At 41.7% G+C, this 16,413-nt stretch overlaps 1 protein-coding gene across 1 annotated transcript; it reads left to right on the top strand.

The window, feature by feature from the left end:
• Positions 1 to 7,285: 7,285 nt before the first annotated feature.
• Positions 7,286 to 8,232, top strand: LOC120874342 (olfactory receptor 145-like). Its single transcript, XM_040255717.1, is given in 3 exon segments — positions 7,286 to 7,827; positions 7,829 to 8,198; positions 8,200 to 8,232. Coding segments are annotated over 3 exon segments (945 nt in total).
• Positions 8,233 to 16,413: the final 8,181 nt, after the last annotated feature.

Genomic DNA, 16,413 nt, shown 5'->3' with positions numbered 1-16,413 from the left:
ACTAGGGAAGACCCAATAAAAGTATATTGAGATTCAATATAACACAGAACCACAGAACTCTTGATGTTTGTTTTCTCAGGAGCTAACTGAGGCCATTTCAAATAATGATCTATCAGTTGCCATCTTTTCTCTTTGGTCAGGTTCTGGGCCTCTTCTCATGAAACTGTAACTTGTGCTTGGCCTCCTTCTGGTGAGCAGTGGTGGTCAATACACTTGGGGCCACGCTTCTGCCGCCAGAAATCTGAGAGTTAATGCATGTGCGTGACAGCCTTTGTATTGCATTCACATGTGTCACACATGGAATGATACAAATAGACTGTAATTAAAAAAAAGACAGAAAAAATAGAAATAAATAAAGTAAAGCACCACTATATAGAGATTCAAGTTTTGGAAAGAGGGCAGTTCTGCAACAAAAAGAATACAGTTAAGAATAGTTCTTCCTACACTGCTTCCTGCTTGGGCTTCATCTGCTCTTCAGGGAACATGACTTTAGTGAAGCCCCAGTTGAGAAGATTTTGAAACGTAGTTCCCATGGCAACAGGCTCTGAAGTGACATAAATCCAAAGAAACTTTTCTTGGTTGTTCTATTATTCAAACAAGAATCCTCTAAGGCTTCTAGAGAAGTCAACTTTTAATGAAGCTAGAGTCTTCTTTGCTTTCTGTGCCCCAAGGAGCACCTTTCCCATGGGACTCCTTTCAGGTCTGTAATAATGATTTATTTTCTTTAATTGTGAGTTGGTTACAGTGGGAATGAGAGTAGGGCCTGAGATTTCCTGTAATCACCAAGGCAGTGGCAAATTTCTAAGTGCAAGATCCATGCTTGAGGCTTTTCGTTACTGTTCAGTTCAGTTCAGTTCAGTCGCTCAGTCATGTCCAACTCTGTGACTCCATGAACCGTAGCACGCCAGGTCTCCCTGTCCATCACCAACTCCCAGAGTTCACCCAAACTCATGTCCACTGAATCAGTGATGCCATCCAACCATCTCATCCTCTGTCATCCACTTCTCCTCCTGCCCTCAATCTTTCCCAACATCAGGGTCTTTTCAAATGAGTCAGCGCTTCGCGTCAGGTGGCCAAAGTATTGGAGTTTCAGCTTCAACATCAGGCCTTCCAAAGAACACCCAGGACTGATCTCCTTTAGGATGGACTGGTTGGATCTCCTTGCAATCCAAGGGACTCTCAAGAGTCTTCTCCAACACCACACTTCAAAAGCATCAATTCTTCAGTGTTCAGATTTCTTTATAGTCCAACTCTCACATCCATACATGACTACTGGAAAAACCATAGCCTTGACTAGATGGGCCTTTCTTGACAAAGTAATGTCTTTGCTTTTTAATATGCTATCTAGGTTGGTCGAAACTTTCCTTCCAAGGAGTAAGTGTCTTTTAATTTCATGGCTGCAATCACCATCTGCAGTGATTTTGGAGCCCAGAAAAATAAAGTCAGCCACTGTTTCCACTGTTTCCCCATCTATTTGCCATGAAGTGATGAGACTGAATGCAGGATCTTAGTTTTCTGAATGTTGAGCTGTAAGCCAACTTTTTCATTCTCCTCTTTCACTTTCATCAAGAGGCTCTTTGGTTCTTCTTTGCTTTCTGTCATAAGGGTGGTGTCATCTGCATCTCTGAGGTTATTGATATTTCTCCCGGCAATCTTGATTCCAGCTTGTGCTTCCTCCAGCCCAGTGTTTCTCATGATGTACTTTGCATATAAGTTAAATAAGAAGGGTGACAATACACAGCCTTGATGTACTCCTTTTCCTATTTGGAACCAGTCTGTGTTCCATGTCCAGTTCTAATGGTTGCTTCCTGTTACTGAGATGTGATCAAAATCTATGTCCCATATGAAGGACTAGCAAGCATCAGCTATGTGCAAATGTCACTTGATACTCACACACAAAACACACACACATACACACAGGACCAATGTAGGGGTTATAATTAGTTTGCCAAGTGGAGGACACACTGCTACCAATGAGGTTCTCATTATAGACCGAGTGATGATGACTTCAAATGCCTCATTCTGACCAAAATATACTTCTCATCAATTGAGTACTGTCTGAAAGTTCATAATTAGAGACCTGTGCTTTCTTGGTTAAAGATTTGGCCTTCATTAAAAAATATCTGGAAGGGGTGTGGGATGTGTGTGATCCCTAATAAGCTTTAACTGACTGTTGATGAGTTTGTGTGATTTTCTACAGAGCTGTTTCTGACACAAAATTGAAGGTAAAGAAAGCTTAGGATTGTGAGTCTTTAGGGAAGAGGGTTTTTTTGTTTGTTTGTTTTGTTTTTTTTATCAAGACCAGAGGTGGGTACAGAAAGAGAAGTTTAGAGCTATAAAGGAAAGCTCAGCTGACTTTGTGATTTGGCCTCTGTGATGTGGTAGAATTACTTGAAAAATAAAGCACTGGTTTTGGACAGGAAATTGGGACAAGGTAAAACGAGCCTTAAGCCTGTCTGTGGATTAAATTGGTTGGAGAGATGGGCCTTACACAAAGTTTTGGAGGAAAAAAATATTATTTCAGAACTTCTCTCACTTCTATCAGCTCTCCTCTTCTTCCAACTTGTATGAGCCTGACTCTTGGCCCTTTTTGTTTCACCCGTGCTGTGCTTAGTCACTCAGTTGTGTCTGACTCTTTGTAACTGCATGGTCTGTAGCCCGCCAGGCTCCTCGGTCCATGGGGACTCTCCAGGCAGGAATACTAGAGTGGGTTTCCATGCCCTCCTCCAGGTGATCTTCCCAACCCAGGGATCAAACCCAGGTCAGGTTGATCCATCTCTTAGCAAACTTTTCCTCTTCCTCATTCCCTTTCTAAATTATACATATCTTATATTTCTTTATGTATATCTCCTATAACATTTATGAAGGCTCTTCCATGTGTCTGCCTCTTTGTGAGACTCTTCCATTGTATGATTTACCTCTTACAACAACCCTGTGATTATCCTCAAGCCCATTTTGCAGATGAAGAGACTGAGAATCTGAGATTTGTGAGTTGCTGCAAGCCAGGTTCTTCATTTGGTTTAAAGACACAAAAGCGAGTAAACCTAGGGCCCATCCTTCATGTTCCTGGAGGGAGATAGATGTCCACAAGACAGGGATATGTTGGGAGGAGAGCAGCAGGAAATCTCAAGACAAGGCGCTACAGAATTTTTTGGCTAATCCCCATGAGGCTGTGATCTGATGGTGACTTGAGACCCTACTCTGTCTGACTTTTTGGCATTCTGATAGAACATACTCGAAGTTCTCTGCAACATGGAATTTCAGGTACTCAATAAACTCATGAGTCATATTTAGTTTTCTGGTAGTGGTGTTGGCTCAGTTGCTAAATCATGTCTAACTCTTGTGACCCCTTGGTCAGTAGCCTGCCAGGCTTCTCTGTCCATAGAATTTCCCAGGCAAGATTACTGGAGTGGATGGCCATTTCCTTCTCCAGGGGATTTTCCTGACCCAGGTCTCTTGCATTATTCTGAGCTGAAATCGAACAGCTCTGGGGGAGGCTGTTTCCTCCCAGGTGGAATGAGGAACATTTTGGTTAGACCTGCTCCACATGGGTTTTAGGAGTACCTTAACTGAGGATTTCACAAAAAGGCACACCAGACACAAGGATCTGTATGCAGGTAGCTTATTTTTGGAAACGATCTCAGCATAAAGAAGTGAAAACAAGAAAGAATAGAAAACTAATCCAAGGTTGGGTTATTAGGCTGTTTACCCTAATGGGAAATTGACAGTCAAATTCCTCTGAGGCTCTCTGAGATACTATGAAGAATGAACCTCCAGAAACAGAAGAGAGGAGCATTTATCCACTGGCTCCCAGGACATGTTAACTCCTTTACACTTGCAGGTTTGCACATGCACCAGAAGGGCTGAGTGGATTCCCAAAGACATTCCGCGTGTGATGGCAGAGACATCCTAGCACAGAAAGAAGGGTGTGTGTATTGGTGCAGCTGAGAAACAGTTGTCTGGCTACAGCTGCAGGCTGCCAGCTTCCAGAGCAACAGTAGAGGCTGAAAGTATAGGCTGAGTGATGTGAAATGAGGCATAAAAACTGTCCAACACACAGAGCTTGGTGATGGCACCTGAACTTAGGGCCTGGTAAAAGCTGTTCAGAGTGGAGGGTAGAGGACACAATGGCTGCAAGGCAAGGCCCACATTATATGATTGGTAATGTGCTAAAAAGATTAGAAAGGACTTTTGTTCCATTTACCTGCTATTTATTCTGAAAGTTCATCCTTGGTCCCTTACCTCATTGTTGTGCTTTGAGTTAAGGCATCTTGTCTGGATTACAAGATAAAACAGTGCTTGGAGGGGCGGCAGATCAAGTCATTGACACCAACCAGTTCGTGAGACTAATTGGTCTTTCTCAGCCCATGTGATCATGTCATCTATTTTCCTGTTCAAAATGTTCCATGGATTCACACTATATACACATTTCCTGTCATGACATTCAAGTCTCTCCCTAGTATAATTTTGGGGTGCTCTTCTAGGTCTGATGCCCAATTATGTCATTTCCTTGTACTTTGCATTTCAGTTAAATGACCAGGTCGGCTTCTTTTGGATAAGGTACAGGCCCTCTTCAACTGTGGAGGTTAGAGACACATGTTTTATTCCACATTTCACCACCAACCAATTCTGTAATTGACTGGGTCTCAATTTTCCTGTCTGGAAGACACAGGTAGGAGAATTAGATCAGTGAATCCCAAACCTGGACAAATATTCAGATCACCAGGGGATATTTATAAGGGAAAACAAATTATAAAGACATACTCCTGGGGATTCTGATTTATATGTCTGGATTAGAACAGCAAGGAATGTACATATAATAAGCACATTCTTATCTAATTCAATTGTATAGCTAGGTTTGTGAAAAACAGGATTAGATGACTTTTAGTGTTGCTTCAAATCTATGGGGCCTCAAAGTGTGAACTGGGCTTCCCTAGTGGCTTAGTGGCAAGGAATCTCTGCAATGCGGGAGCCATGGTAGGAACTGTGGGTTCGATCCCTGGGTCGGGAAGATCCCCTGGAGGAGGAAATGGCAACCCTCTCCAGTATTCTCGCCTGGAGAATCTCATGGACGGAGGAGCTCCAGTCCATAGGGCCCTACAGAATGGGACATGACTCAGCTACTAAACAACAACAACATGTGAATTAGCTGTCACTGAGCTCAAGAAGACTCTAAGAGATGGGACACAGGAATAACTCATCATGAGAGAGGGGAGTTAGGAAAAGAAGAAAGCTTCCTTTACTTTGTAGAAACTTTTCAGTTTAATTAGATCCCATTTCTTTATTTTTGTTTTTATTTTCACTACCCTAGGAGGTGGATTGAAATTATGTCAGAGTAATCTGCCTATGCGTTCCTCTAAGAGGTTTATAGTGTCCAGCCTTACATTTAGGTCTTTAACCCATTTTGAATTTATCTTTGTGTATGGTGTTAAGAAGTGTTCTGATTTCATTTATTTACATGTAGCTGTTCAGTTTTCCTAGCACCACTTATTGAAGAGATGTATTTTATTTTTAATAAATAATTTTTTATTATTTACTTATTACTTTTTACTAATACTTTAAATTATTTACTTATTACTTTTTGCCTGTTTAGTCAGATATATTCTATCTAATCTTTTCCAAAAGAATGTCAGAGCCTTGAGGGTAAGGATTTATACATTTAGTTATATCCCATAGGGAGATATTAAATGTAATTGTTAAAAATCCAGGCTTGGAGTTAAATGACTTAGATTTCACATGACCTTTGTAACATTTAGTAAAATACTTCATTTCTAAAATGGGAGTGATAAGACTTAGTTCATAGGATTTGGGGGAGAATGAAACTAAAGTATTATATATAAAATGGATTTGGGGGAGAATGAAACTAAAGTATTATATATAAAATGCTTTGACATATGGCGTGGTGGGGTCAGCATATAAGTGCTAATAGAAGAAGACTTGAGGATACACACGCAAGTGCTCAATAAATGTTAAGTTATTAGTTTTGCATTTTACTGAGTGGATGTTAATTGAACAAATAATGTTTCTAAAATCCCAATCAAATATTATCCTGGGTATAAGCAAAAGTTCCTTAAGAGTTAATTTTTAAGGCTGCGGTCCTGGGGGAACCTCTGGCTTTCTACTGGTACCTCTAATCAGGTCCCCAGATCTCTAAACCCCGAATAAAACCGGCTCAGCCTCCTGTCACTGCCTGGCACTGATTACAGGCAACGATGCGGTATCCCTTCTGAAAGATGGAAAAAAGCCTCCGGGCAAAGTCTCAATCAGATATCACGTCAGGAAAATTTTGAAGTCAGTCCAAGCTCTGATCCCCTAAATAGAACAGAGAGTTAAGGGGTAACTCTTAGTTCATCCGCTTGTGTTAGCACTACACCATTTGTCTGTTTGAACGACGGAGGGCAAGAGTTGGACTGAGAGGGACAGAGGACGAAACTGCAGGCTGAAAGAGGTGAGTGGCTAAATCTGGGCTGAACTTTTCCTAAGTCCCCACCCTCAGGTAGTAAAGGCTTTGGGAGGGACCACCTCCCTTTTCTGGTCTTCCCTGGTGGCTCCGTGGTAAGAATCTGCCTGTCAATGCAGGAGACGCAGGTTCAGTCCCTAGGTCGGGAAGATCCTCTGGAGGAGGAAATGGCAACCCCCTCCCGTATTCTTGCCTGGGAAATCCCATGGACAGAGGAGCTTGGCAGGGAAATCCCACTGGGTCACGAGAGTTGGACACGACTTAGCGACTGGGCATGCCTGCACGTACATCTTACCTCTAGTCTGTCCACGTTGACCATGAGGTGGACACTGGCATGGTTGGACTGGCTCCATCCTTTCAGAGGACTCTTCCCAGAAGATGACCCTAGTTACTGTAAACCTGAGCAGACTGGAGTTGGAAGGGCATGATAAACAGACTGAAGTTTACTGAAGTAAGGATCTGGGAGATTCTTCAGTGCATCCTTGGGTCCTTTCTTCCCAGCAGCAGTGGCCGTCCTCTTAGAGATGGGTTCGTCCTTCAGAGGGCGCTCCAAAGGCAGAGTCCCTAAGGGCTCATGGGAACAAGACCCATAGTTTCCGCAAAGGTCTTTCTCCTGAAGTCCAAAATATCCAAATCAAAGTGTTAGTTGCTCAGTCGTCTTTGACTCTTTGAGCTCCCAAGGACTGCAGCCCACCAGACTCTTCTGTCCATGGGATTCCAAAATATCCAAGTGTGCCTCTAATTCTAAAGAACTGGGAGGTGACAGGGAGGGCAGCACTGGTCTCTCTCCTTCTCTAAGGGACCCTTTTCCTTTGTTTCCACAGAATGCCTGAGATGAGAATGGTAGCTGAGAACTCTTCTGGGACAGAGTTCATCCTCGCAGGCTTAACCAGCCAGCCAGAACTCCAGATCCCCCTCTTCTTCCTGTTTCTAGGTTTCTACATGGTCACTGTGGTGGGGAACCTGGGCTTGATAACCCTGATTGGACTCAACTCTCACCTGCACACCCCCATGTACTTTTTCCTCTATAACTTATCCTTCATAGATTTCTGCTATTCCACTGTTATCACTCCCAAAATGCTGATGAGTTTTGTCTCAAAGAAGAACATCATCTCCTACGCAGGGTGTATGACTCAGCTCTTCTTCTTTCTTTTCTTTGTCATCTCTGAGTCCTTCATCCTGTCAGTGATGGCATATGACCGCTATGTTGCCATCTGTAAGCCACTGGTGTACACGGTCTCCATGTCTCCCCAGATCTGTTTACTTCTTTTGTTGGGTGTCTATGTGATGGGGTTTGTTGGGGCCATGGCCCACACCGCATGCATGGTGAGACTGACCTTCTGTGCCAACAATCTTGTTGACCACTACGTGTGACATCCTTCCCCTTCTTGAGCTCTCTTGTACCAGCACGTATGTAAATGAGCTGGTGGTTTTCATTGTTGTGGGCATCGATATTGGTGTGCCCACAGTTACCATCTTCATTTCTTATGCCCTTATCCTCTCTAGCATTCTCCATATGCATTCTACCAAGGGCAGGTCCAAAGCATTCAGCACCTGTAGCTCCCACATTATTGCAGTCTCTCTTTTCTTTGGGTCGGGGGCATTCATGTACCTTAAACCATCTTCTCTTTTACCCATGAACCAGGAGAAAGTGTCCTCCTTGTTCTATACCATAGTGGTACCCATGATCAACCCCTTAATCTATAGCTTGAGGAATAAGGATGTCAAAAGTGCTCTGAAAAAAAACTTTAAGCAAAATATTGTTCTCCTGAGAAAGGGGCAATATTTAGGAAAGGGACATTTTTCCTTCCATAGATGATTCAGGTTCCATTGATTACATGGAGGAATTTTAACCCTTTCCCAACAAATTTGTCTTTCCCCTTTTACATGCCCTTTAACTTAAGAAGATTGTTAAAACTAGAGGATACTCACGTTTAGTGGGCCTTAAGGATCATCATGAGAAATGTTGGACTGGAAGAAACACAAGCTGGAATCAAGATTGCCAGGAGAAATATCAATCACCTCAGATATGCAGATAATACCACCCTTATGGAAGAAAGTGAAGAGGAACTAAAAAGCCTCTTGATGAAAGTGAAAGTGGAGAGTGAAAAAGTTGGCTTAAAGCTCAACATTCAGAAAACAAAGATCATGGCATCTGGTCCCGTCACTTCATGGCAAATAGATGGGGAAACAGTGGAAACAGTGTCAGACTTAATTTTTTTGGGCTTCAAAATCACTGCAGATGGTGATTGCAGCTATGAAATTAAAAGACGCTTACTCCTTGGAAGAAAAGTTATGACCAACCTAGATAGCATATTCAAAAACAGAGACATTACTTTGCCGACTAAGCTCTGTCTAGTCAAGGCTATGGTTTTTCCTGTGGTCGTGTATGGATGTGAGAGTTGGACTGTGAAGAAGGCTGAGCACTGAAGAATTGATGCTTTTGAACTGTGGTGTTGGAGAAGACTCTTGAGAGTCCCTTGGACAGCAAGGAGATCCAACCAGTCCATTTTGAAGGAGATCAGCCCTGGGATTTCTTTGGAAGAAATGATGCTAAAGCTGAAGCTCCAGTACTTTGGCCACCTCATGTTGAGTTGACTCATTGGAAAAGACTGTGATGCTGGGAGGGATTGGGGGCAGGAAGAGAACGGGATGACAGACGATGAAATGGCTGGATGCATCACAGACTCAATGGACGTGAGTCTGAGTGAACTCCGGGAGTTGGTGATGGAGAGGGAGGCCTGGCGTGCTGCGACTCATGGGGTCACAAAGAGTCGGACACGACTGAGCGACTGAACTGAACTGAACTGAAGGATCATTTGAGCTTCCCTGATTGTTCAGACAGTAAAGAATCTGCCTGCAACTGAGGAGACCTGGGTTTGATCCCTGGGTCAGGAAGATTCCCTGGAGAAGGGAATGGATACCCACGTGTTCTTGACTGGAGAATTCCATGGACAGAGGAGCCTGGAGGGCTACAGTCCCTGGAGTTGTAAAGAGTCAACATGACTGAGTGACTAAAACTTTCATTTTTCACTTTCAAGAATTACTTAGTTAAGTTCTGTCTTATTTCTGAGAACTTAGGTAACTTCCCCAAGGTCACTCAGCTACTCAGCAGCTGAACTGTGACTAGAATCCAGCCTGTTGTTTTTTAATACTGATTTCTTTCCATTACTGTTCACTTTCTTCCTCCCTCAGCTGCCTTAGAAGGTTTCATTTCAAGTGTGAGTTGGTCTAGGACATGAAAGTCTGGTTTTGTCTACAGAAATTTCAGGCAACTTTTCAAAGGCTAATTTTAAATATCACATTTTCACATGAAGGTAGGAGGTATAACACTTTGTTGAGATGGTCTTGGCTGAATGACCAGACAGATTCTTGAAGAATTCTGCACAGTGTGTGGGGAAGTGTGCTAGAACCCGGACAGCACCGTATCTCATGGCACCTCCTGAGATAGCACCGTGGGGCTTTGGCCACTTGGACTTCAGTGGATTTGGCCAGAGTGCGTGAAAGACCTCAAAGAATATGTCAGCATTACAAAGGACAGGATTTGGGAGATATTTCATTCCCTGGTGGCTCAGAGGTTAAAGCGTCTGCCTGCAATGCGGGAGACATGGGTTCGATTCCTGGGTTGGGAAGATCCCCTGGAGAAGAAATGGCAACCCACTGCAGTATTCTTGGCTGGAGAGTCCCATGGACGGAGGAGCCTGGTGGGCTACAGTCCACAGGGTCGCAAAGAGTCGGACACGACTGAGCTTCTTCACTTTCACTTTCACACACAGTCATTTCCTTGTTTTCAAACTGTGCTTTTAAAGCAAGAGTGGAGAAATCTGCCACTCAGGGTGGTCAGCTGAGGATTTGGAGACTATTTCAGAGCCATAGAAAACCTAGTGTTATCTAGTCAGCACCACTCAGCAGCAAGTGACAGAGGAAATGGTCACTGACTGTCACGGTACTGCTTGCATTTTTTGTGTGACCCTTTAGATCAACTTTCTGGTACCTTACTCCAAGCCCTGGGAGGCATTCTTTAACACTTCCATCACTGGGCTCCATGGCCTCTGGTTTCTGGTTGGGTTAGGCAGAGAAAATCAGAAAGTGAGAGGAGTGTGATATTTGTAATATTTATTTCCTAGAATTTCTTCCAGCTGGGCTACAGTGTCAGGAACTGAGTGTCCTGTTTCCTACCTGGTTATAGTAACTGTTCCCTCCTCTGTCTCTTCATGCCAATGGGCTACAATCTCTTCTGGCTGCTGCTAGTCTGGGGAGCTCTATCTCCCTTTGGTGGTCTCTCCAAATCACCTTTTGTGTATAGCCCTGCAAATAGTTCCCTTGTTATATATATATTTTCTTATTTATTTATTTATTTATTTTTTATTTTATTTTATTTTTTTACTTTACAATACTGTATTGGTTTTGCCATACATCAACATGAATCCGCCATGGGTGTACATAAGTTCCCACTCCTGAACCCCCCTCATATTTTTCAGTTACTTAGATTTCTCCTGGGACCCTAGCCAACACACCTTACAGTAAAGGGTGGAAGTACAGCCTAAGTTTGTACATCCATAGCCTGATGTTTCTGTGTATAAGGGGTAGGCTTGCCTTTTGTTTTAAAAGAAAATTGCAGGGGGTACTTTTTTTTTTTTTGAAGCAACAGTACATGAAATGCAGTGATAATACTTTTGATTTATGAGAGTCTCTTTAGGAAAAGTCTCTTCTGTATAGAAAAATGAAGTTTGGATGGAGGTATTGCTGTGCCTGTTGGATTGCACAGATCAATAAGGGTGAGTTCAAAAGTATGAGAGCAAAATGAGAAAACTGTGCTTTACACAGCATAGAATAGATGGATGGACAGTATGGAAGCTGGGTGACTGGGATAGGTGAGAGGAAGAGGGTAGCATAAAGACCTAGAAAAATCAGAGACTAGGGAACTGGGAGGTAGGATCAAATTTGGACCCTACCTTTTACTCAGTAGCTATGCAATCTTTACCAAGTTACTTGATGTCTCTGAGCAAATGTTTTCACAGGATTATTCAGAGAATTAAATGGCAAATGCTCAGCAAATTTTATTTCCATTCCTGCTAGATCCTCTTCTCCTAGCGTCAGCACTTCCACTAATTTATTGTGTGACCTTGAGATAATTGCTCCATCTTTCTGGGCTCATGCTGCCTTATATGAAAAATGATTATGCTAGATCAGATTATTTCTACATTCTATTTACTATATATATTTATTTGTATATTAAATGCATAGTACAGGTTCGTGATGTTTACTATTATTACCAAAAAATGATCAGTGAAAGGGCATCTGGTCATTTTCTGGTCCTTTCGTAGCCTCCCTTGGGGCCATCACTGTTGCTTGTGAATTGTATGTATTTTTGACAGTCTTTGCACATACATACACACAATGTTGTCTTTATTTTCAGAGTCTATCAGCATTGCTTTAAACAGATGAAAATTAATTAGAAGAGAAGGGAATAAGGAATTCTTATTGGATAAATAAATGAATAAAAAGAAAGAAAAGATGCATGTCAAGGGTCATGGATAGCCAAAGAGGGAGAGAGAAAGGAACACTGTGAAAGCAAGAAACACCATCTCTAGCTACAAAAGTTTGTTTCCCAAAACAGAGCTCACAGCCAGAATTTTTTTTCTGATCTCTTGCCTTCAATTTTGTTTTTTATAATTGTGCAAAATTCTACCATATGGATGTATTATATCCAATGAACATTTTTCTGCTGCTGTATGTTATTTTCATATTTCCAAATTATAAATAATGCTTAACAACATTCAATAAATCTGAGTCTCCCCATTAAAATATATTCCTAGACAAGGAATTACTGAATCACACAAGATTCTTGAATTTTATTGCAAAATCCCTTTTTGAAAATTCAATCTCAAGCTGCACTCTCACTAGCAGCATACACTCATCTCGACTGTCCACTTTGGCCCAATTCTGTACTGGTAAGGGTGGCATTCACGAAAACTTATCAACTTTAATTTTGGTGGTGGTGCTTGCATTATTGTCTCTTCCTTCTATATCTTTCTTTCCTCTACTTCATAAACTATTCGTGGTGCCTGGATGGGTAAAGAAAAGAGGGAGCAAATTGAAGATGTTTTCTCTTTCCTTTTCCTTCCTACACTTTTAATTTCTTAAATGGCTCTTTCTTGGCTTAATCGTATTGCTGGTAATCTTTTTAATCCTAGGACAGGAAGGTGCTCTGGAGCCTTCCAGTCTGTGACTACCTACTGTGAGGTGTCTTCCTGGGATACCTTTCTCCTGACCCAGTTCGTTTCTGTGCCTCTACTCATGATGCTTGCAATGTAAAGTCCTTGTCACTTCCTTTTCTGTATCTATCCCCTACCACAAATTAGACTGTGTAGTTTTGTGTGAGCAGAGTTCTTGGTGTCTGTTTTCAGACATTCCCCACACCAAGCACAGTGCCCAGCACATGCACAGTGGAGATTAAACAAATATATGTTGCATGCAAGATTGGATCATCTAGCACTTTTAGCAGCTGACTTACCAAAGGGATTTCCCTGTTCTGTCTTCTGGCAACACATCTCTTCCAGCACACAGATAAACACATGCTTAGTCCCTAATATCCCCTCACTGATGCCTTGATCATATTGCTGCTCAGTCACTCAGTCACGTCGGACTCTTTGCAACATTATGAACTGTTGACTGCCAGACTCCTCTGTCCGTGAAATTTTGCAGGCAAGAATACTGGAGTGGGTTGAGATTTCCTCCCCCAGGGGATCTTCCTGTTCCAGGGATCGAGCCTGAGTCTCCTGAATTGGCAGGCAGATTCTTTACCACTGAGCCACTTGGGAAGCCCTTGATTATGTTATTCTTATGTTTACTCCTGTCCCCTAATTCTAGGCACATGCCACCTGGCATCTGCAGCAGAAGTCAGACCCTATTCTTATCTGTAAACCACCACTTTGCTGCTGCTAAGTTGCTTCAGTCATGTCCAACTCTTTGCGACCCCATGGACTCTAGCCCAGCAGGCTCCTCTGTCCATGGAATTCTCTAGGCAAGAATACTGGAGTGGGTTGCCATGCCCTCCTCCAGGGGATCTTCCTGACCCAGGATTGAACCCGAGTCTCCTGTGGCTCCTGTATCAAACACAGATTCTTTACTGCTGAGCCACAGGGGAAGCCCAAACCACCAGTTTATACTCCTCCTAGTAGTAAAATTTATAGTTTTCTATAAAACGAATACCTTCAGCAAACTCTAAGCCACTATCCAACTGAACATAGGACTTCGAGAGAAATTTAACAGTTGGGCATTCATTTTGTACTCCCCATTTTAGTTAATATGCCAGAGAAGCTGAAGAAAAATTTGTACAGTATAGGAATGAATCATTCATGTATTAAGTTCCCATTTTCCCCAGAGTAATGGAGACCATAATCTCAAATGATTGTGTTCAGAAAATTAGTGCACTTAGAAAAGAGTCACCAAGATCACAGCCTGATTCTTTGCTGACTTTGCATAGCACCATTTCCTCAGAGCAAAGCTTCCTTTTTCTTTAATCTCAATCTGAGGACATTTGATAATACAGAGTTCTTGAAACTTTGCAAGTTCCTTGGTAATTTATTGGGGAAGATTACTACTTTTCCCTTTGTAATTAAAAGTGAATTGTGGGGAGCCATTTTGAGACTATGAAGTGTGATGTTCCCTTTCAATCTTTCACACCCTAGTTTTAACATCCATTGATGGTGCTTGCCTGATTCTATTACTCTGATGGTTGTAAAGTGGAGATTTTCTAACTCCATCAAACTTTTATAGTTTTGTCAGGAAGAACCCTTATTTCTTCTATATTCATTCATTCATTTATATCATTATGGACTCATACATTCTAATTTTATCTGAGTTATGATTCATTATTGTCATTATTTACTTTGATGCTCAATTTGTCCCTTGTTTCTCCAGTGCAACCCTCCTCACACTGGATCTTATGATCTTTCAATATACCTACACTAGATTTTGAGCACTTTATTACTTTCTGGCAAAACAATCTGGCTTATCCTGTTCTTTTCCTGCCCAAGCACTGGTTTTATGGTGTTTAAAACTGAAATATGAATGTTAGGCAAAATGAGCTTTATTTAATGTGATTCTGCAAGCAGCTGTTTAATGGGAGGACACTTGTCTCTATAGTCATTTACGTTTGCTCTTTGAGGATGCCTTGTATGTGTAAGTGAGACTTGCTTTCTGCGAAGAGGCCCACGTTCTGTGTCCCAAACATGATGGTGCCTTAGCGTCATTTCTCACCACATTTTACTTGCACGCACAATAGTTTCCCAGGTTCGATCAATGACTAGTGAGACCACATAAAAGGAAGAACCAGGCCTGGAGTGGGAGAAAAAACAGCCCTGAGACACTTGACCCCACACTTTGGTTGTAGATACCATTCAGTCTGGCCTCCTCAAGGATATGACTCCTTGTCTCTCTGCCTCCTTCTTCACACATCTTGCAATGACTGTGACTTGAGAATGAAGGTGGGCAAGAGTTTCACAAGATTCATGGGACCATGTTCTTCAAACACAAACAATAACATTTTATATAAGTTCTCGTTTAGACTTTCTACACATATGAGATGATTCTCTATGCTTTATAAATGGGTGAACTGAGGCTTAAAGATGTTAAGAACTTACCTGAAATAGATTGTACAGATAGTAAGTGGTGAAGTAAAGAACTGAATTTAGACTGGCTGACTCTGGTGTTCACACTCCTACCACTCGCTGCCTTCCAGAGGCTCAATCTGCATGTGCAAGAAATTGTGATGCATGTATAAGCACCTTGTGCCAAGTCCAAGGTCTTGCTGCCTCAGAGCTGGACTTGTCCATGCATTCACTCTCACTTGAAACGATTTGCCAAAAAGAGATGTCAAGGAAGAGTGCCAAAGACTTTTCTCTTTATCCAGTGCACTGATTTGATAGGGTCAGTAATACAAGCATATGTGAGACCTGCTGGACTACGGTAATACGGATTGTGAAGTCAAATATCCAGAAAATGTTTGAGGTTATAGTCTCAACCTTAGTTAGGTGATCTAACACATGCAGACAGCTTAATGCCTGGCAGATACAGAAGGTGCTAGATAAATGCTGAACAAATACTGAGTGAGATCTTAAAATGCTAAATTATGCAGTGTTTTGTTTTTAATTTTTTTAAAAATAATTTTTCTTAAATTTGCAGAAGCAATGCTTGAGTGGTGTAAGAATACGTAAAAGTATCGGTAAGCAAAAGATTAAAAAAATCTATGATCCTACCACCAAGAGATAACTAGTTACTCTTAGGATTTGGGTGTTTATTCTTTCAGAAATTTGTGTTGTGTACCTATGATGACTTAAATTGGTTTGCAAAAACAACACACACATATATATCTACAAACACAACAAATGTGGTCAAATTGTTTGATTTTATAACTTTTTTCTCATTCTGTAACACAATGTAAACAGCCCTCCATGTGACTAAATAGGTTTGAAAATCATGATTTTTAATGGCTATACTCATTATATTAGGAGTTGTAATATCAGTGGAATGATGTAAAATGTTTCTGTTGGCTGCACAGGATATCATTGTTTCCTTCTTTACAAAGAGTTTTTTTTTTTTTTTAAAACAGTGATGTGTTCATCTGAAGATCCTAAATTTCCTTTTCTAAAATTCTAAGAGCAGCGTTCTCTTTGACTCTTTCTCATGTGTGACATTCTGCACTCTCCTCCTACCACCTGAGTTCAGGTTTCCCTGGTCTCCAGCCCCATCCTTCTCCTACACTCTTTACCAAAAGTCAGAAGCAAGTTTGGAGACGTCACCTCTCCCATTTTGCTCACCATCAACTACAAACTCTGGTGCTAACCAGTTTTCACCCCAAATGTGATTCTAGCTTCTTTGAGGCTTCACTTTCCCTAGTATGGAGAAGACTCTATGTCCTGTACAGGTAAATGAGGAAGCAACCATTT

This window comes from Oryx dammah, unplaced genomic scaffold (assembly GCF_014754425.2).
Source record: "Oryx dammah isolate SB20612 unplaced genomic scaffold, SCBI_Odam_1.1 HiC_scaffold_15, whole genome shotgun sequence".
Lineage (NCBI taxonomy): Eukaryota > Metazoa > Chordata > Mammalia > Artiodactyla > Bovidae > Oryx > Oryx dammah.
This window is presented reverse-complemented; position numbering and strand designations above follow the sequence as displayed.